Source organism: Vipera ursinii (genome assembly GCF_947247035.1).
Source record: "Vipera ursinii genome assembly, chromosome: 1".
Classification (NCBI taxonomy): domain Eukaryota; kingdom Metazoa; phylum Chordata; class Lepidosauria; order Squamata; family Viperidae; genus Vipera; species Vipera ursinii.
Window position 1 is genome coordinate 120,111,258 of NC_139512.1, and position 21,686 is coordinate 120,132,943.

A 21,686-nucleotide genomic window follows, 5' to 3' on the forward strand; every position below is an offset into this window, starting at 1 on the left:
TTCCAAAATGGATTACGTAAGAATACTGAAAACAAAATCACTGTTCCCAACCTTTATTAAACAGCCCATTGCCCTTTGCTTGTCTCCTTCCTAATGGATCCCATAATTTTATGTTCTCTCTATACTGGTAGCTAAGTAAACGTAGAGGAACTTGATTTTGCCCAAGAATCTTCATCAGCCATAGTGGAATTGATTTGTTACATGTGAGGGTGATCCTGTTCCCTTTGGCAAAGAACTTATGTTTAAGTTCTGATTAAGGGTTTCATTAATCCTTCAGTATTTTCCTCCTCTTCTTTCCCCCTCTGTTTTAAAGACCATCTTCTTACTAGCCAGTCTCCCCCTGCACACTGGTGCGTGATTTCATCTAGAATCCACTTGGTATCTATTGGTTGATTAATTCTTCTCATCTGGGTCTTCATAGTATTCACACCAGTCACAGGATGTGTTCCTCCTGACTTACCGCCAGTATATGAGGTCTGATTTATATGCAAGTTGCTGCTAGAATTCGTCAATATGGGATTCATCATACTCAGATTGGAACTCATCATCTTGGTGACACTCACTGTCTGTTTGAGAATTACTGTCCTCTTCAGGAGATTCTCCTCCTGCTGCGTTGTTTGTATTTTTAATAGGGAAGATGCGCCTCACCTTAAGAACCTTACGGTTAGGATCAGAGTCATATTCGTCGTAAGTAAACTGAGGTAAGGACCTATACCTGATGGGCACAGTATGAATAAAATGCCCTCCTGTTTCCCTAATTGGTATTCTGTCAGCTGGCACACCTGCAAAAAAGAAGGAAGTTCTGATATTAGCATTCAAGTTCATGCCCTCATCTAGAAACAAATGCCCCATTTTTAAATGTCAATTAGAACATAGGAACTTGCCTTGCCCTGAGTCAGATTATGCTAGAGTCTTCTGGCATAAAGCGGTCTATCCTTTCCAAAAACTCATATTTTTACTAGGAATGCCAGGAACCAAACCTCCCAAGTCAGGTTTGCTGTTTTAGAGAGCATGTGGTTTATTATGGCACAAAGAAGAAGGAGTCAACTTATTCTCCAAAGCACCTGAAGGCAGAACAAGAAGCAATGGATAGAAACTAATCAAGGAGTGAAGCAACCTAGAACTAAGGAGAAATTTTCTGACAGAACAATTAACCAGTGGAACAACCTGCCTCCAGAAGTTGTGAATGTTCCAACACGGGAAGTTTTAAAGAAGAGATTGGACAATGATTTGTCTGAAATGGTATAGGGTTTCCTGCCTGGGCAGGGGGTTGGACTAGAAGACCTCCAACGTCCCTTCCAACTTTGTTATTCTGTTATGGCCACCATTGCTGATTTTAGCCATCATTTAGATATCATGGGATCATTGTTATTTTTTTTAACTTGGCAGTTCCTAGAAAAATAAGTCTTTAAATTTCTTAACATTGTTGTCTACTATTTTAGGAGAAATCTTCTCTGATTCAGGGATACATTTAGGAATATTTATTCCAAGCAAATGAAAAACTCAAACAGCTCAATTAAAGAGTCTTTCTGCTAAAACACTTTATAGAGTATTTTCCTCCTGCATCTTGGATTTTCTGTGTCAGAACTCGTATTTTTGCCCACCCACATGTGTTACACTCATGTCTTTAACATATCATATTTCTTATACACTAAATGGAAACAATATATGAGATGTTTGTCCATGTAGGAATAGAACATGGCTCAATGAAAGCACATTAGCTTCAACCTTCAGCCTCTCCAGTCTAAAATCTTGGCAATCTGCTGTGAATGAACGCAAAAATGAGTTAAGTGGATCATTGCATGGAATGAAGCATCCTCTATTTCCTAAATGTTGAACAGGGTGCAAGCAGTAAATATGTGGGGACATCTTCTGAGTGTTGATACATTTAATGAGCAGAAGCAGAATTTCAATACTGTATTTCAAATAAACTACATTCACTCAGAACAGCAGCAGCTCTTTTCCGAACTGCATAAAAATTTCAAACGGATTGGGCTAGAATACATCTCCTTTTATAACTCCTGCTGGACTAAAGCAAAATTCTATGTTTCAGTTTCTTACCATTAACAACAACAGATTTAAGTTCCCCATTTTCTTCAACTTCCACTCGCTCCTGTCCGTCCTCAATAATTCTGGGAAATAAATAATACTTTTTCAGAGATGAAAATCCAGATTCTCTGTTCTAGCTTTTATTTAAACTACAAGAGGCTGTAAATAAGGCCTTGTTTTTGAGAAAGGTAGATGCTTTCACTTTGAACAAAACAATCAGAAACAAAATCAGAAACAAGTGGAGTGGGGGATTTTCCTGCTGCACCCCAAGTCTGCTGGGCTGTGGCAGCCATGACAGAAAGAGTGGGGAAGATGGCTTTTACCAGGTTTTGTGGTCACGTGAATTAATCATTTATAACCACTGCCTACTACTGACAGCAATTTGGGGGAAAGGAATAGTTATGCCACATCTGGAGCTTCTAGTTGGCTTTGAATAATCCCTTCCTCACCTTTTGGTAGTGATTTGTTTGCCATTGATGAAGTTCGTTGAGGAAGAATAAAAACTGAATCCTTTTCCTCCAGCACAGCCAGTGAAAGCCATAGGATCTCCTAAAAAATAAATTGCCAAATTTAGGTCTTGGAAAAAAAGAAAGAAAGAAAGAAAGAAAGAAAGAAAGAAAGAAAGAAAGAAAGAAAGAAAGAAAGAAAGAAAGAAAGGAGAGAGAGAGAGAAAGAAAGAGAGAGAGAGAGAGAGAAAGAAAGAAAGAAAGAAAGAAAGAAAGAAAGAAAGAAAGAAAGAAAGAAAGAAAGAAAGAAAGAAGGAAGGAAGGAAGGAAGGAAGGAAGGAAAGAAAGAGTTAAATAGTGGGTTCTTTGGTGCAGGAATGAAGACGTGAAGCAGCCGTTAGCTGCTCCAGCAACCCACGTGGTGTTTCGCAAGAACACCACTCCCCTCTTAGATCAGGCTATGACAAGCAATTAGTCATAACAATTGTCAAGTCTCATTGTTCAAAAACACTAAAGTAAAGTGATAATAATAAAAAGAAAAAGAAAACAATGTAGGTTACAATGAGATTAAACAACATCTCAATGATCAGGCTTCCATTTACGGAAATAGGCAGTTACAACATAGCACTAGTTTCTGTAGTCTAGTGGCAACAGGTTTTACAACAATATATAGCTCTTTATTTTACAATGTAATCTGCAAGATATGAAGGAGGCTTTTGTGCCCTAGAGGAACGTCTTGGAGTTCCCATCACTTTGTGGTCTACCAGCTTACCCAGTGGGCTGGGTAGACTTGTGTCCCTTTGCACTCCTGAGTCAAGGGGATTCGATGCACTCTGGCTGGCCTCACCAGGTTGGCCCACCCCAGAGTCAGACTGATTGGCAGAGTAGGCACATCGATTGCTGAAGTTTGGTTGGCTTGCTCCTTCAGGGGGTCCATGTTGCACTCCAGAGCTCCCCAGTTCTCCCTCTGGTTCCACCTCAGTTAAGAAGGAAAAGTCCTGGTAGTCCAAGTGAGGGCTGGCTTGGCCTCAAGTTTCAGGACCTTGGGAGGGACTTATGATGCAGTCCTCACTTAGTGGCCATTCTGGAAACATATTGGCATATTGGATATGGTTGCCACCACTCCCCTTACATCTCAGTAAGAGAGCTGCCTTGTAATTTTCCTCTCGCGGCTGGCCATTGCAGTGTGGCATATTGGGTTGCTTTTGGAGTCGGTTGATATCAGGGTCTTCTTCCTCGGAGAGTTCTTCGGTGCATTTGGCATCCTCCTGGTGGACTATTTCTTCTAGCTTTGTCAATTTGGCGGGCTGTACAGTTTGAACGGTGCCCCCGGCAGCTTTGTCAGCCATTACCTCATCTTGCACTTTGGAAAAGGTTAAATTTGGCCTAGCAAATAGTCTCTGCTGAAGCGTTCTGTCCCATAGGCCACAGATGAGCCGGTCTCATAGTCGCTCCTCTAAATTTGAAAACTTGCATAGGCGTGCAGCCTGCCTTAGGCTCACTATGAACTCTGACGCTGACTCCCCGGGAAGCTGCACTCTTTGGTCAAACTTGAACTGCCAAGCCTACAAGTGCCCAGTTAGCCTCTTTTTGATATCTGCGTAAGAGACCGCTTCGATTGGTGTCAGCGCAAAAAGGTTCTCTGCTAAATCAAAGGTAGCAGTGCCACACACACAGAGTAGCGTTGCGGCCTTCAGTTCTTCTTCCGTGATCTGGTTGGCTCTGAAGTAGTTCGCTACTTGCAATAAATATGATGTCCATTCCTATGGGTGTTTCACGTTGAATTCTCACAATTTGCTAACCTTCGACATTCTTCTTGCTGGTTCCTGTGTTTTCCGGATCCTGCTTCAGGCTCAGGGAATGAGTCCACCAAGCACGAGGTCGCTAGCATAGCTTGCTAGCCAACCTTGAGGGGGGGGAATGCCTCTTCCCTCCAGTGTGTGCTGCCTTTCCCTCGAAGACTTCAGCTCTTTAATCAGTGAAGCAGGATCCCATCCTCATCGCCACTGTTAAATAGCGGGTTCTTTGGTGCAGGAATGAAGACGCGAAGCTGAGTACAGGATAACTCATTGTTTATTTCGTGCTGGAACTGTACTGAGGAAATGTCTGCAACTAGCCGCAATATATAGTCTAGCCCACAGGTCAGCAACCCGCGGCTCCAGAGCCGCATGTGGCTCTTTGAGCCGTCTCCTGCGGCTCCCAGTCGCCTGGTGCGCACGCACCTCTTCGAACGGGCAGTGGTGCGCGCGCACCTCTTTGAACGGGCGGAGGTGCGCACACACCTCTGCCCGAATGGGCAGTGGCGCCATCCGTTGGGAAAGCTGCCGCGGCCCGTTTGCAAAGCTTCCACCTTCAGAGGAAGGCGGCAGCCTGCAAACAGGCCGCGGCAGCTTTCCCAACAGACGGCGCCACTGCCCGTTACTAAACTCTACATATTGCAGAGCACACATAACTTGCCAGTTTCTAAGGAAACTGGACAATTTTTCCACTCAAAATGTGCCGCTGAACTAAGTGATGGCAACGGAAATGCATTTCCGTATTTCATTGCGTTTAAGAGGCCAGAGAAGAAAGGCTGGTTTGCTTTTTAATGAGCGCCAAGCAGTTCCTGACGCAACTCGGCTCTCAGAGGCTCCAGAAAAACCAAACCTGTCGGCTGTTTAGCTGGGAAAATTAAGTCCTAGGAGTTCTTTTTATAGCCACAAAGCAGCAGGAAAGTTCAGAGTAGGCGCGGTTGGACCTCTCAGCGCTACCCTTCACGTAGTCGCGCACAGAGGTACCCTTTTTCTGCTTTGGAGAATGTGAGGCTTTGGTGACCGAGGCCGCGATTGCGATCGCGGCGGGTAAGGAAAAGGGAATCGGGCTTCTTTCAAGGTTTTGTCGTGTCTCTGCCACCCCCCTCCACCCAGTCTCACCCCTTGTGTTCTTTCTGCTGCGTGGGAGGCAGAAATACTGGAGCAGCAAGCACTGCCTGAGGGCTGATCGTGCTAAATTTCTGCCTTTCTCGTAGTTATTAAAGCATCGAATGGCACCAAGAAGAGGGGTGGGGTTCTGCCATTTTGTCAAAATGGGAAAATGTCGAATTTGGGGAGCAAGTTCCTCGGAACTCTCCAGGACTTTTTAAATTAAATCAGCACAATACTAGGCTGTGTGGAGAGCTGATGCAATGGAGGAGGGCTGCCAGTTTGTAAGGTTTGGGCTTTTATGTCCTGGGGAAAAGAGCACTTTAACAACAGGATCTTTTCTCGTAAAGAAAAAACAAAAGGCTCATGCTCTGTGTTGCTTTTCTTTCTCCCTGTATTTCTAAGATTACGGAAGCTTTGCCAGAAAAATTTTATGTGGGTGGTTGAAAGATGGCATCACAATAAGGAGGTGACCGTTTGACTGGGTGCCAGATTAATGTCGGCTCTGCAAACGGGCCGTCGCCGCCACGCAACCGGTTCCATCACACATTTAAAAAGTGGCAACCGCGCGCGTGCATCCGCGTGCGTGCGTCCGCGCATGCGCAAGAAACAAAACATTTTGCGCATTCACAAAATGTTTTTGCGCATGCACGTGCATGGACGCACGCACGTGGCTTCCACTTTTTTTATGTGTGATGGAACCAGTTCTCAGTGGTTCTTTTGCTTTTTCAGGTTGCCGACCCCTGGTCTAGCCCTTAGGCAGCACCAATAGGTTTGAATCAACCATTGCCGCCTGGAGATAGCCAATTGCAGCACAGGAGTCTTAAAGTCTGGGTTGCTGGAGAGCCGTTAGCTGCTCCAGCAACCCATGTGGTGTTTCACAAGAGCCCAGTACATGAAAGAAAGAAAGAATGAAAGAATGAAAGAACGAAAGAAAGAAGGAAAGGAAAGGAAAGGAAAGGAAAGGAAAGGAAAGGAAAGGAAAGGAAAGGAAAGGAAAGGAAAGGAAAGGAAAGGAAAGGAAAGGAAAGACACAGTAGGGATTTGTCGTCCCCCTTCAACTAATAGTTGATTTGATCACTGGATGTTTTGGCAATTCCAGTTCAGTGTGTTCTGCCTGGTCCTTTCTTCTTTGAAGAAATCTAATCCATATTTTTCCTGGGGCTGCACAGCCACCCCACCAGCATAAGACAGGCACTGTTTTTTTTAAAGAATTACTACCAAAAATAATAAGAGTGCCCATGCCAATTCCAATATGCCTTTTCCATTTTGGATCTAAATTGCAGCTCATCCTTGATTCTGGCATATTGTGGGGCAGGCAGATTACAGGTAGTCCTCGATTTACAACAGTTCATTTAGTGACTGTTCAAAGTTGCAACATTTTCAAAGTTAGTGAAAAAAGTGACTTGCGATTATTTTTCACATGACCGTTGAAGCATCCTCATGGTCATGTGATCAAAATTCAGACGCTTGGCAATTGACCCGTGTTTATGACGGCTGCAGTGTCCTAGAGTCACGTGATCCCCTTTTGCAAACTTCTGACAAGCAAAGTCAACGGGGAAGCCAGATTCAGTCACCAACCGTGTTACTAACTTAACAACTATAGTGATTGACTTAACAACTGCATCAAGAAAGGTTGTAAAATGGAGCAGAACTCACTGTGTTGCTTAACAACATAAATTTTGGGCTCATTTGTGGTTGTAAGTCAAGGACTATCTGTACATGAATTAGTACAAACAGATAAGACGGCTTTGGGTTTCTCTGAATACCAAACAGCATTACTACTTACCGAAAAAAGGGTCCCTTCCCCCAAAAAATTCCCGAAAGATATCATGGGCACTGCGGAAATGGAACATATATTCAGAACTAACATTGTTCCCAGCAGATCCTCCTGGCCTACCTGAAAGATGTAAAAAAAAAAAGGAAAATATCAGGGCTGTGCACACTTCAAAAATAACTCAGCAGTCTTCCAGAATGCTCCTCTGCTGTTCATTAAAGCCATCTTACTTTTTCTGCACAAACCTGGAAAAAAGGATGGTGGTTCTTGAAGCCTCACAGTGACCTGAGTAAAAGATGGCCTGTTTTAATGAACAGCAGAGAACTGCTGGGCTGTGTGAGTTTGAGGTAAGAATTCCAGAACATGTTTGAAACATGTTTCATCCCAGAAAAGACATTCAGAATAATTAACAAGAGCCTTGGTGGAGCAGTGGGCTGATGCCTCCTTAAGTAACATCAGCTGCCTGCAATTAGTGCAGGTTCGAGTCCCACCAGGCTCAAGGTTGACTCAGCCTTCCATCCTTCCGAGGTAGGTAAAATGAGGACCCAGATTGTTGGGGGCAATAAGCTGACTTTGTAATAATGCCGCTTGGTGTGTGTGTGTGTGAAAGCCCTAATAAGCAGGCATATACATAGAATGAAGGCTATTGCTAAGCTTGTAAGCCGCCCTGAGTCTTCGGAGAAGGGCGGGATATAAATGGAATTAAAATAAAAAATAAAAAATAAATAAAAATTTAGAGATATTAGTTATGTTATGTTTAACTTAAAATAAGAGATTACCTGGTTTAATATTTCTGTCTGTATTGAGGAAAATTAGAGGCATTTCCCCTCCTCCCCCCTTTTTTCACTTTTAAACCTTTTCCCTTTTTGAACTTCCTTCCCTTTTTTTGTATTTTACATTTTCTTGAAATTTAATAAAATATTTTTAAAAGATGTCTAGAATATAAGAAGTGATGGATAGGGAACACAAGGCAGGGACAGCTCTTTTTTTAAAAAAAAACAAAAAAACCCTAAGTTCTGAATATTAGTTGACCCAAGCCAGATGAAATCACAGCACCGTACTAGAGTATCTGTCTCTTGAAACTCTTTTTAAAGAGTTTCCCTTAAAATCATGAGTTTTGTCCCTTTTTTCAACTTCATGTCTCCTGGGCACACCTAAGGTAGAGAAAGAAATATGGCTCCAGTTGTGTTTTCTTCTAGAACTGTGATTGCGTTTGCTTTCTTTGCAATGTCACTTACCTCTTCCCATAAGTCCATCCTTACCATAGATGTCATAGACGTCACGTTTGTTCTCTGTAAGAAAGAAGGCTTGGTTAACATTTACACTAAGCTAGGTTGCTGAACTGGGTTTACATAATGTATGAAACACTGACTGTGGCTTACAAACAATCAGGGCTTTTTTTCTCATAGAACGCTCAGAACGGAGTTCCGGCACCTTTTTTGGATGGAACCTTGTAGGGTAGGCAAGCCGGGTTGTATGACATATGAGAGTTCCGGCACCTTTTTCTTTTACAAAAAAAGCACTGCAAACAATCCTAGCAAGGTTCTTGCTTCACGCTAAATTAAATTCATCCAAACTATTATGGCTTAGCACTGTGTACCCATGTTGGAAAGTAGGACCTCATCTAGCTCTCCATCTGTTTTCAGAAACCCTGTTTTTTTTTTTTTGGCTTGCTTTGTTTTACAGTCTCATCTAGTCACTATACTTATGTGAAATAGTAAATAAATGCAGAAAGTCCTGGCTTGGTACATAAATCACACAAGAATGAATGTGCAGAGCAATGGCACTTTGAACAGACTGCCTTTGTTACAAAGAGTGCAACCACTGCTTGCATGCTGAGCTCAGAGACTTAATCTTGAGGAAAAAATAAGGAATCTGACCAAATGGAATCAGTTGAATGAATGACTTTCCAGAATATTGCTAAAATGGCACCAGCTTCTATGAAATGAACAACAAGTATTGAAAGATGTAGAATAAACGATAGGATTAGCTACCATTGGCTTCTCACATACAGTCATGGCCGAAATTGTTGGCACCCCAGAAATTTTTCCGGAAAATCAAGTATTTCTCACAGAAAAGTATTGCAGGAACACATGTTTTGCTATACACAGGTTTATTCCCTTTGTGTGTATTGGAACACAACAAAAAAGGGAGGAAAAAAAGCAAATTGGACATAATGTCAAACAAAACTCCAAAAATGGGCTGGACAAAATTATTGGCACCCTTTCAAAATTGTGGATAAATAAGATTGTTTCAAGCATGTGATGCTCCTTTAAACTCACCTGGGGCAAGTAAAAGGTGTAGGCAATATAAAAATCACACCTGAAAGCAGATAAAAAGGAGAGAAGTTCACTTAGTCTTTGCATTGTGTGTCTGTGTGTGCCACACGAAGCATGGACAACAGAAAGAGGAGAAGAGAACTGTCTGAGGATTTTGAGAACCAAAATTGTGGACAAATATCAACAATCTCAAGGTTACAAGTCCATCTCCAGAGATCTAGATTTGCCTTTGTCCACAGTGCGCAACATTATCAAGAAGTTTGCAACCCATGGCACTGTAGCTAATCTCCCTGGTCGTGGACGGAAGAGACAAATTGATGAAAGGTTGCAACGCAGGATAGTCCGGATGGTGGATAAGCAGCCCCAAACAAGTTCCAAAGGAATGCAAGCTGTCCTGCAGGCTCAGGGAGCATCAATGTCAGCGCAAACTATCCGTCAACATTTAAATGAAATGAAACGCTATGGCAGGAGACCCAGGAGGACCCCACTGCTGACACAGAGACATAAAAAAGCAAGATTACAGTTTGCCAAAATGTACTTGAGTAAGCCAAAATCCTTCTGGGAAAACGTCTTGTGGACAGATGAGACCAAGATAGAGCTTTTTGGTAAAGCACATCATTCTACTGTTTACCGAAAACGAAATGAGGCCTACAAAGAAAAGAACACAGTACCTGCAGTGAAATATGGTGGAGGTTCAATGATGTTTTGGGGTTGTTTTGCTGCCTCTGGCACTGGGTGCCTTGAATGTGTGCAAGGCATCATGAAATCTGAGGATTACCGAAGGATTTTGGGTCGCACCGTAGACCCCAGTGTCAGAAAGCTGGGTTTGCGTCCGAGATCTTGGGTCTTCCAGCAGGGCAATGACCCCAAACATACGTCAAAAAGCACCCAGAAATGGACGGCAAAAAAGCGCTGGAGAGTTCTGAAGTGGCCAGCAATGAGTCCAGATCTGAATCCCATTGAACACCTGTGGAGAGATCTTAAAATTGCTGTTGGGAAAAGGCGCCCTTCCAATAAGAGACCTGGAGCAGTTTGCAAAGGAAGAGTTGTCCAAAATTCTGGGTGAGAGGTGTAAGAAGCTTATTGATGGTTATAGGAAGCAACTGATTTCAGTTATTTTTTCCAAAGGGTGTGCAACCAAATATTAAGTTAAGGGTGCCAATAATTTTGTCCAGCCCATTTTTGGAGTTTTGTTTGACATTATGTCCAATTTGCTTTTTTCCTCCCTTTTTTGTTGTGTTCCAATACACACAAAGGGAATAAACCTGTGTATAGCAAAACATATGTTCCTGCAATACTTTTCTGTGAGAAATACTTGATTTTCTGGAAAAATTTCTGGGGTGCCAACAATTTCGGCCATGACTGTATAAAGAAGGTAGAGACTAATGTGCCAAATGGATAGAGACCAAGAAACAAGCTGAAAAGGTCGCTGCTTAAATTCCAGGTAGGAAAGACATAAGGCCAGGGCTTTTTTCCTCATAGAACGCTCAGAATGGAGTTCCGGCACCTTTCTTGGATGGAACCTTGTAGGGTAGGCAAGGCGGGGTGTATGACATGTGTGAGTTCCGGCACCTTTTTCTTTTACAAAAAAAGCACTGCATAAGGCCATGTGATTATATGCATTTGGAAACCTCTCCTATGGATTAAGGACTTCCAAGGACTTATGTAAGTGTACTAAGGAGAAGCAGGGATAAGATCTAAGATTAACAAAGGGCTTTTCAAACTGTGTTCCACAAAAGGTTCTATGAAAACCTGATGGCATACATGAGAGAGAAAGGGACAACAAAATTCACAATTTTTTAAATAAATTTTTATTAAGTTTCATTATAAGGTAAAAATATAGAAGGAACAAAAGTTAGAAAAATAAGACAGAAAAAAGTAACTTCCAACTTTCTTTGGTGCAGTAGAATGCAAAAAGAATACAATCTTTTACTTTACCTTTCCTAACATTTCAAGCTATTTCTATAATTGTGAAATCATTCTAATCATCCAAACCTAAAATCAAAGTTTCATTTTTTTCGTTTAGCACAGAAAGTCCAGAAGCAATTTGCAAGTAGAAAAGAATTATTTTCTTTAATTAAAACAAAATTAAAGAATTATTTTCTTTAATAAAAACAATCAATGTTGCCATCTCCACTTATTCCATCAACTTTACCATGCATTCTTCCATTGTAAAATTTATCCATCTTTGTGCATATAAGATTCTAACCACAAAACTTCACCATTTTTCTATTACTAGAGATTACCTTAACAACTAAGTTTAGGAACCTGAGGTCTACGCAACATATATTGAAGTATACAGTATGTGTTGTGTATACTTCCCACTGCAGATACTGACTGAATTTATCTTCCAGATTTCAGTGGTAGAAAATGAACCCTTCTTTAAGGATTCAAGGCACTAGTATTATAAGAAATAAGGTCTAGAGCTCAAATTGATGCACCTACTTACAAGTAACTATGGCAATATGTCACAATGGTCCCCATTGTTCTGAAAAATACATTAAAGGCACTAAATGAATTTGGTTGAGCAGTAATAGATGCCAAACATTGGTTTGTGCCAAAACAAGGAGGCAAATATACAAGATGCCTCAAGAGGGACTGTTTAAATCATGAAAAGAGAGCTTGAATACTTACTGTCTGAAAGTACTTCATATGCTTCTGCAATCTCCTTGAATCTCTGTTCTGCAAATTGTTTGTTTTCTGGGTTTTTATCTGGGTGCCACCTAAGAGCTTTCTTCCTGTACCTTTAATGTGCATGCACACATAGAGAAACAGATACAAAATGACTTAGTATATATTGACAACCACAAAGTTGCTAAAGTGGGCAGCACTTCTTAAGTACAATGGATTTGTGCAATTATGCCACCTGCTTTTTGGGACAAAGCCGGGAACACTTTACAGCTCCAAAGGATTTCCCCCCCCCTATTTTTTTAAAAGTAGGCTTCAACAACCTGTTCACTAGTCTGAAACTACTAGATGAGAATTCAAGTAGGCAGACTCATTTCAGACTGTTTAAAGCTATCTCCCTACAATTGTTTAGAGTCTAGCATATGGTTAGAAGAGTCCATTGAGTATTACAAGTATCGTAGTAGTTAGCATTAAGGAAATGCATTATCAGATTTTGCAAAGGTAATTTTGAATTTTGGAGCAGGGTAGGTTGTAACCATTTTATAATACAGGTAGCAACACCTCTGCACACACTTCAGGGCTTGAATATATCTGCAGCAGAAGTAAAAAGAGGGAAGAAAAATCTCCTGCATAGACTCTCTTTAAACATCACAATATATCTCCATTACTTTAACTTTTAAAATTGTAATCTTGTACAATTCAACCATACATAATAATACATTGCATCATCACAACCACATCTCCAACATTTAAACTAGCAATTTAAATACATACGTACTAATTTTTAAGATCTACTGTAAATACCATCCCCAAATATCCACCATTATTAGTTCTTGATTATCCTATCTTTAACAAATTCCATTACTAAATCTTGTTTCTATCAATGTTCTCCTTACATACACTTGACTTTAATCTCTACTGTTATTATTATTGTTATTCTTTGAATCTAGATGTAGCCCGTGTCATTCTTTGAATCTTAAGATCTTTAAATAAAACCAAGGATTGCACAGCTTTCGAAACTATTTCTTGTAACTGTCACTCTTCTTCTTCCTTTCCTTTTTTAACTTCTGAGGATGACGGTGAGCCTGCTTTCAATACATTAGAATAAAAATCACGTTCCTTTGCTACTGTATTAAGGCAATATCTTTCTCCAGAATGATTCACCACAATCCCCACTGGTATCTCCCACCTAAACTGAAGCTGTTGTTTCTTTAATTCATCTGCCAGAAAGAAAAAATCTTTCCTTTTTCTCAAAATTCTTGGAGGAATCTCTTTCAGAATCAAAATCTCCTGATTAGCCACTGTAAGTCTTTTATTATAAGAGATGTGAATTATCTCATTTCTAATCTTTCTCTTTCTAAAATACACAGCCACATCCCTTGGCAGTTTCCTTTGTTTAGCAATCCAAGATTTAACACGAAATACTTTATCTATCTTCCCAAAAAAATCTTCAGGTTGAAACCCCAAAATAGGCGCCAAAGCATCCACCAACGTCTCTTCCAGATTCTCCTGTGGGTTCTCTTTCAAACCTCTGATCCTCAAGGCGAATTCCATATCTCTATATTGCATTATCATCATTTCATCTTCAAGTTTTTCCATTTTATTCTCCACTTCACCTATTTTAGCTTCCAGCATCAGATTATTTTGTTTCACTTCTTCCACATGTTCATCCAGGTTCTCAATACAGCCTGAGAACACTTGAAGTGCCATCAAAGTATCCTCCCTTGTTTTCTTGCATTCCTTTTCAATAAATTGTGCCACCTTCTCAAATATTTTTTCAGACTGGATTTTTAAGGCATCATTTAAAGCATATTGTAAATCTTTTAAAGTCAATACAGATGCAGCAGCTTCGGGGGGTAACTTCAAAGATTTTATTGTTTAGAGGGGTTTTTTAATAATGCCTATTAATGCCACCTGATAAACTAGTTCAGGGGTAGGCAACCTCGGCTCTTTTATGACTCATGGACTTCAACTCCCAGAATTCCTGAGCCAACCAAGCTAGCTCAGGAATTCTGGGAGTTGAAGTCCATGAGTCATAAAAGAGCCGAGGTTGCCTACCCCTGAACTAGGACATATTTTTAGTAGATCTAAAAATTTAAGATGCTTAGTGTGATTAACAGGATTTCTAGACTTGCTACAGTGTTCTTAAAATGTATATCTGTTCTGTAAAATATTTTTGAAAAAACTAATTAAACTCTACAACAGACATGACAAACGTGACACCGCACAACGTATCGGGACGTTTTTGCAATTGCCGGCAATGGGGTGGGCATGGCTTCCACGTGATGCATCCAGCCCATGGGCTGGCAGTTTGACACCCCTGCTTTACACTGTTAAAGCCCACCTACCTCTTCTTGCTTTAAATATTGAAACATTTGTAGTAAGAAGTTCACTAAAAACTAATTTCTTGCTTCTCAAAGTGCCTACATGAACTGATTGGCTGGCAGACAACATCCTCTTAGAAAAAGGGAAGATAACAACAGAAGTATAAAAGCACTTACGCTTTTTTAATATCATCTAAGGAAGCAGACTTGGGAAGGCCCAGGGCTTCATAGTACTCCACCATGTTGAAGAGAGGTTTTCTGCAGAACCGGTTAGGATGTAAACACAGTCAAACAGATATGTATTAGAGGACTCCAGATGTTCAACCAAAATTTTTGAGTTTCAACCAAAGTTACAGGTGTTCATGGCCATTCACCAGATTGGGCAAGACCATATGGAGACGCAAATGGCTGGATAGTTGATCCTACAACACAGAGAAGAAAATGTCATGCTACTCAAATATATATTAGCACTCCAAAAAGATGGGTGGGGGGGATGAACTTATATGTGCCCTGTTGATTAATGTTAGCATTTTTGTATCAAAAAGAAAGCCATTACAAAACTGCTGATACCAATCCTTTCCTAGTGCTGATCTCTTAGAAACAAAGGGAAGAGTGGGGGGTGAGGGTGGGGGGAATTAAGACACATTAGAATTAAACAAAGATCCCCATTTACATGTAGGGAGGTACTTCCACTTCTGGCATGAACTGGATCATCTGCCATTTCACTCTCCACCCTTTCTTAATTCTATGAGTCTTTATCAGAGCATTAAACATTTTTTTTAAAAAATCCATTAATGTTTAATATCTTTCATCCTCTTGTATAGCAGTTCAGTTCTACTAGTTGCTCCTTCTGCCCATTTTGAAGCTGTTAATTTCAGATAAGAACAGTGGCTAATTGAATTTGCTGCTTCAGATTTTCATATTACTGTGTGGCTGAGAAAAAGGTGATAATTAACAGTTGGGAGAAGCATATTAGATTTTTGTTGGTTAATCTCCATAGTCTTAGTCCACACAACTTATTTAAACTTGACTTCTAAATTAATTTCTCTGGAGTCACACAATACAATGAATCAGGCTAAAGCAATCATGCTATTTGAATATATAATCTAAGCCGCAATAAAACAAACCAAGGATAACGTTTATCATGCTAAGCAGCACATCTTCAAGAAAAGGAGAGTTCAGGTTGTTGGGGTTTTTTTTCTTTTTAAAGTCTGCTGTACTAAAATAGATCATTTTTATTAGTTGTTTGTTTGTTTGTTTGTTTATTGCATTTAACAATATATATTATAAAAGTACCTATCCCTACTTAATACAATGTTCTAGAAAGAATTGTCAGTCTCGATCTGAGTTTCAGGGGGCACTTTTCCACTAGTCTCTACAAGGAAGAGGATTGAACACACTTTGAGGAAAGTGAAATTCCTCACGATTACTTTCCCTGTGAGAAAAATAAAAATCCACACAGCTGAGCACAGGTCAAATTCTCTGTACAGCCCTGCCACTGGTTGTCTTTCTCTCTTATGGACTAGTTTCATATTTGCTGTCCACCTATCAAAACCCAAAACTGTTGGGTACCTTATTGTAGAGGAAAAAACTGCCCTGGCTGCATGTTGGGCCCAGTTCTGAGATCTTGCAGGTGTCAGTTCACACCTGCACCCACACAGTTGCTGACTGATCAGAAGGTAAAGGCAAAGGAACTCAGCAATAGCCAATCATCCAGTTCCATTTCTTTTGCAAAACAGCAGCAGAAACAAGAACCAATGGGAAGTTTGACCTGATTATGATGTCACACCTTTGCATTTTTCATATAGGACATTATAAACTAACCATAGATCTTGTCACAGCAGAAAAAAATGAGAAGAAAAATGTATTAATGCCCATATTGCTGCTGTTTTGTTCAACTTTAATTTAATTACAAGAATTATGTCCCACTGAACTCTGTCAGGCTTCCTCCAGTCCTGGAGAAAGCTAATTATCTCAGCCTACCTCACACTGACTTCAGACCGAGCTGTGAGGTTCACTCTGCCTTTTTAAACCTGATGGATTATCTTTGCTTGGAAAACAACAGAGTGAACATGACTTTGTTATTTTTCTTTATTAGAAATTTATAAGGCTCTCCAACTGTACAATGGCTCCAACAGGCACACAGCAAAAACTATCATAAAATACACATAAAAATTCAAAATCCTAGAGAAAGGCAACCATGAAAAGAAACTCATCAAACACAGAGGATTAACTAACCCATTCTAACCCACAGTCTGGGAAAAGAGCCAGGTTTTCAAAGCTCTTTTCAACATAGCCCAATTTATTGGGTGAGGGAGGGCCTTGAATGATATCCAGAGGGCATTTTTCAATCAAAAATTGCAATAGCTGATCACAGCCCCTAGAAAGGAGTTCTTGATGTTGGGGTTCTTCCCAAGAGACAATTGGCTAACTGAAACATAGCTGCTGGATGACAATATCCCAATGCTAGGAGAGAGGAGAAATGTACCTTTCTTATCACCACATTAGATTACTTCAGTTACCTTGGTGGCCTAACCCAACATGAGGGCTCAGCCTTGTGGCCTCCCTAAAATTTATTCCTGAGGGTGGCTGTTAGAGGAAGAGCTGTCCATCTGAACTACAATGAAGTGTGTGTTCCATTGTTTTAATAACTTTATTACACTTATCAAAATATACAATACAAATGACAATGAAAATAGTGAGAAAGGGAGAGAAAGAAGTGTAGGGGAAAGGGGGGGGAGAAAGAAAACCATTGACTTCTGACTCTTTTTAGTCCAGTGGAATAGGAAAACAACATTGCACCCTTAGGTAAAGGTAAAGGTTCCCCCGCACATGCGTGCTAGTCGTTTCCAACTCTAGGGGCTGGTGTTCATCTCCGTTTCAAAGCCGAAGAGCCAGCGCTTGTCCGAGGACGTATCCGTGGTCATGTGGCCGGCATGACTAGACGCCAAAGGCGCACAGAATGCTGTTACCTTCTTCTACTTGCATTTTTACGTGATTTCGAACTGCTAGGTTGGCAGAAGCTGGGACAAGTAACAGGCGCTCACTCTGTTACGCGGCACTCAGGATTCGACCCGCCAACTGCCGACCTTCTGATCGACAGGCTCAGCTTCCTAACCCACTGAGCCACCGCATCCCTTTTATTGCACCCTTAAATGAAGGCAAATATATAAATTCCCTGCAGATGGAGTCCAGCACGAGTCCAAAAGCTCAGGAGAGTAAAACCCTAGTCTTGGGGACCAACTCAGGTTGGATCGTTTACCTTTTTACTTTTACATAATAATATACGCTAGCCATTTCTATAACAACGAACTTATCTAAGCAGCAAAATTCCAAATCAAAATTTCATTTTTTTCCAGATGGTTTCCAAATACCATATGTTCTATTTTTCAGGGGGGGGGAAAATGCCTTCTTAAGAGAGTTGTATGCTCGGTGACATTTACTACAAAAAAGAGAATTTGTTTTTTCTAAAGTCAAATAAATAAACTCTTATTTGCTATAAACAGAAGGAAAATGAAAAACCGTAGGAACAATCCCACATTGAAACCTGGAGTCTCCCACACAAAATATTTAGCCCTTCACACTTCCTTTAAAATAAATGTTTATTAAAATAAGTCTTATATTTAAATATTCATTAAAATTAGTCTCTTTAACTCTTGATTCCATCAACCATTAAGTGTTACAGTTCCATGCACAGAAAAACTAACAAAAAAATCTGTATATTAAGAGAAAAATCATTGAGTGGGTGGGTGAGAAAGTTACAAGCAAAATTATTAGAAACAAAAAAAAAACCACTATTATACTATAACTATGTAGATAATATAAAGATAGGATTAGAAATCTGCGATTTCAATAAACTATTGAAGCATTTATTTATAGTGATTTTTATGAGGGGAAGAGTTACTGTCAGCTGATTTCTTCTAGAGATATGTTACATGGATTTTCTTTATCTTTGATTTAAATGTGGAAAACTGTCAACACATGTCCCCCTACTGTCAAATGAATATTTAATAATGCATCCTTTTCACTTTAATCTGCATCAGACTCTAGGCAGACAACCAGTTACGGCTCAGGAAGTAACAGATTGGAAAAAAATTCAGAAAAACCACTGGTGGCATTCAGAACAACCAGTTCTCTGTGTGGATGTCACTTCCGGAAGTCCTTTATGGGCCTGGACAACAAATAATTATCTACCGGTTCTGCCAAACTGGTGCAAACGGGCTGAATCCCACCACTGAGAAAAACCTATCCACACACACTCTCCCACTGTTCATTGCGGTGGTCCTTATGAAGATAATAAAGTCATATAACTGGCCTTAAGCCTTGATTATAAAAAAAATGTTTTAAGTGGCTTCCTCAGTGCAAATTCAGAAAATTACAGCATCTTGTGCAATTCCTGAAAGGATAGAAGATAACATGCTGATGCCAAGCAAGAACAGGATGCAATTTGAAAACTGCATTTCTTTGAAACAGAATCCTGAGTATTTTGACTTTCATATAAAAATGATTTGGTAGGATTAAGTACTCTTATGTCCCGTTAATAGTATTGGTGAGAAAGTTAAGACGTTTTTTTATTTTCTACAGTTAAGATATATGGGACTTAAAAGTTGCTATGGTATGTTATGGAAACTTCCTCACCTTGAAGTAAATTCTTTTGAATTTAGTGAATTTTTCTGTTGCATAAACATTCATGCTCTTAAGCTACACAACATGTAACTTTGGATCACAGTTCAACTTGTAACCTTTGTGGTTCTCCCCAATAGTCTTTGTTGCTTTTATTGCTAATTTTTACCCAAATCTTAAAAAGCAGCTTACCAATGGATGTCAGTGTTTATCATTCTACAGTAGTAATCTTTACAACTCAGGATTGTGGGAACTGTGGTCCAAATAAAGGTTGAGAAATGCTGACTCATAGTACCAACAATTTCTTATGATCTTCTGCTTCAATATCAATTTCTGAGCTAAGCAATTTTCAGACAGAAATGGCCCACAAGACAGATGGACAAGACAGACAGACAGACACACACACACACACACACACAAACACACACACACACACACACACACACTCCTGATGTGTTCTGTTTGGAAATGCTTCTCAAATAGCATCTGCTCACAGAATCTGAAATACAATATCAACTACAGATACAGATACATACAGGTATACAGATCATGCAACTTTTTTTTACTACTCTAAGTAACTTGGTCAAAACTTCCAGGGTTGCTGGCTTATGCTATTTTTACGAGTCTAGTCTTTCATGAAATTATAGCAAATGCGGACTGGAAGGAAACCTTCTACTTCCAACCTTTATTAAGCATCTATCCCCATCTCCAAGATTTATAACAGTTTCCTGAGTTTAGGAGTTATAGGAAGAGCTGGAATGGGGAGTCAAGGGAGAGAAGTTGCCCCTGCTTGGAAACCTATTTACAGAGCCCGGGAGCCTGCTTGAAATATTTGGAAGATGAGGTGTCATTCCCCCTCGTGCACAATAGCCTCTTCTTGAGAGAAGTGGTGGGGTTCTTTGGCTCATGTCTGGGCTCCTCTCCCTTCTGGGCTTGTTGAGAATGTCTAAAAACAGGTTGTCTCCATGCAGAAGATGACTTCCGCTACCATGCAATGACCTCATCCCCCTCTGGGGTGAGCTGTTTATGTTTGGAAGTTGGCTGATCCAGTTGGCTCCTTCTGGTGATTGATCTTTTGGAAGATGGTTCCCTCTACATAAGAGCTTCCTTGTTCCATCCAAAAACTTCCTCATGCCACTGAGGAGCCCATCTGGATTATCTGATGATAATTTCCTTACTCCATTTGGTGCCTGGCTGTGTGAGTTGTTGCTTTGCTCATCAGAAGATGAAACTGTTGGAGAATTTGCAGGGGTAGCTGTAATTGAGTTGGGTGCTCCTTCACTATGGCCCAGAGAAGCCTTGCTTTCAACTACTGGGCAATGCCCAGCTGATAATCCCTTCAGTGTTTGGGGAATACCATTACTTCTAAAAGAAGGGTCTGGTTTGTGTTCTGAACCAGTATTCCCTAGAGGGGATGTGCAATTGTTCTGCAGCTTGGTCCAATTAGTGGGGATCTCATATTCAGGAATTGAAGCATCTTTGATCTCTGACTCATTCTGCTGTGTGGGCCAGTCATACGTAGGAGAGCAATCACGCTCATATTCATATTCAGGGGAGGTTTTGCCCTCATCTTGCATTTCATATAATGGAGGAGTCTCATATCCATAGTGCCATTCATATGGAGAATTGCCATCATAGCTATATTGAAACCTGCGCCCCAAGGAAGCTTCATATATATATTGTGACTCAGGCGGAGGAGAGACTTCATATTCATATTGTGACTCATCAATGGGGGACCATTCGTAACCATATTGTGAATCGTACAGTCCATATGCTCTTTGAGGTTCATATATAGGAGAGGCGAAATATGTATAACGTGTCCCATATTTCTTTACATAGTACTGGGGAGATGTACTTCTAGAATTCATGCCATAAACAGTGTAGGGGCTGGATCCATACTGAGAATCATATAGGGAAGACGAAGGATATTCATAAGGCTCCTCCTCTTCCTCCTCCTCCTCCTTCCCAGTTTCAGATCCCCTGCAAGTGCTGTTCCATCTATCATAGGACTCATATTCATCCAGGGACTCATCTTCTTCATCAGTAGACTCAGACCTAGCCTCCAACCCACATCCATAATCCTCCTTGCATTCTGATACAGACTCAGGCTCTGCCTGTATTTTGTTGTCCACCACTTTTACCTTGTTGCTTTCTTCCTCATCTGCAACCATAGAAACACAAGTCATTGGGTTAAAAAACAAAACCAGGCCACCTAGAGCCCTGGACAGCTAGTAATGCATCCCCCAAGATCATAAGCCTTTGAACATTATGTGATTTTTAGGGATATTTATATATATTATTTGTATATTTCATATATGGCCCAAAGACCATTCTTCTTCATTCAATGTGGCCCGAGCAAATCAAAAGGTTGGTTACTCATGGTCTACACTGAAGCAAGAATACATCCGGTCAAATAAAAGCAAATATGTAGAGAAGTATTTACACAATTTGCCTCTGATAGCAAACCCTGTTTCTTTCCCGGAACAATTCCTTCTGAAGTTTTCTCTAAGTAACTTGTTTGATGCCAAAAAGGGATGCATGTTAATTCAGGTAAATTATTTTTGGAATTTTTTAACAATGGACTTTTCAGAGGCAAAAGAGAAATTACTATAATTCTCTTTCAGGGAATGCTTATGGAATAATTCATCCACCTTTGTTGA

The 21,686-nt window shown here is 40.4% G+C and overlaps 1 protein-coding gene across 1 annotated transcript; it reads right to left on the reverse strand.

The window, feature by feature from the left end:
- Positions 1 to 498: 498 nt before the first annotated feature.
- On the reverse strand, positions 499 to 14,645 carry LOC310642299 (dnaJ homolog subfamily B member 6-like; the record flags this gene model as incomplete). The annotated part of the gene is made up of 7 exons (XM_083365920.1): positions 499 to 782; positions 2,062 to 2,132; positions 2,499 to 2,598; positions 7,185 to 7,291; positions 8,407 to 8,464; positions 12,086 to 12,195; positions 14,581 to 14,645. 7 exons carry the CDS (start codon positions 14,643 to 14,645, stop codon positions 499 to 501), a joined length of 795 nt encoding a protein of 264 aa, XP_083222046.1.
- Positions 14,646 to 21,686: the final 7,041 nt, after the last annotated feature.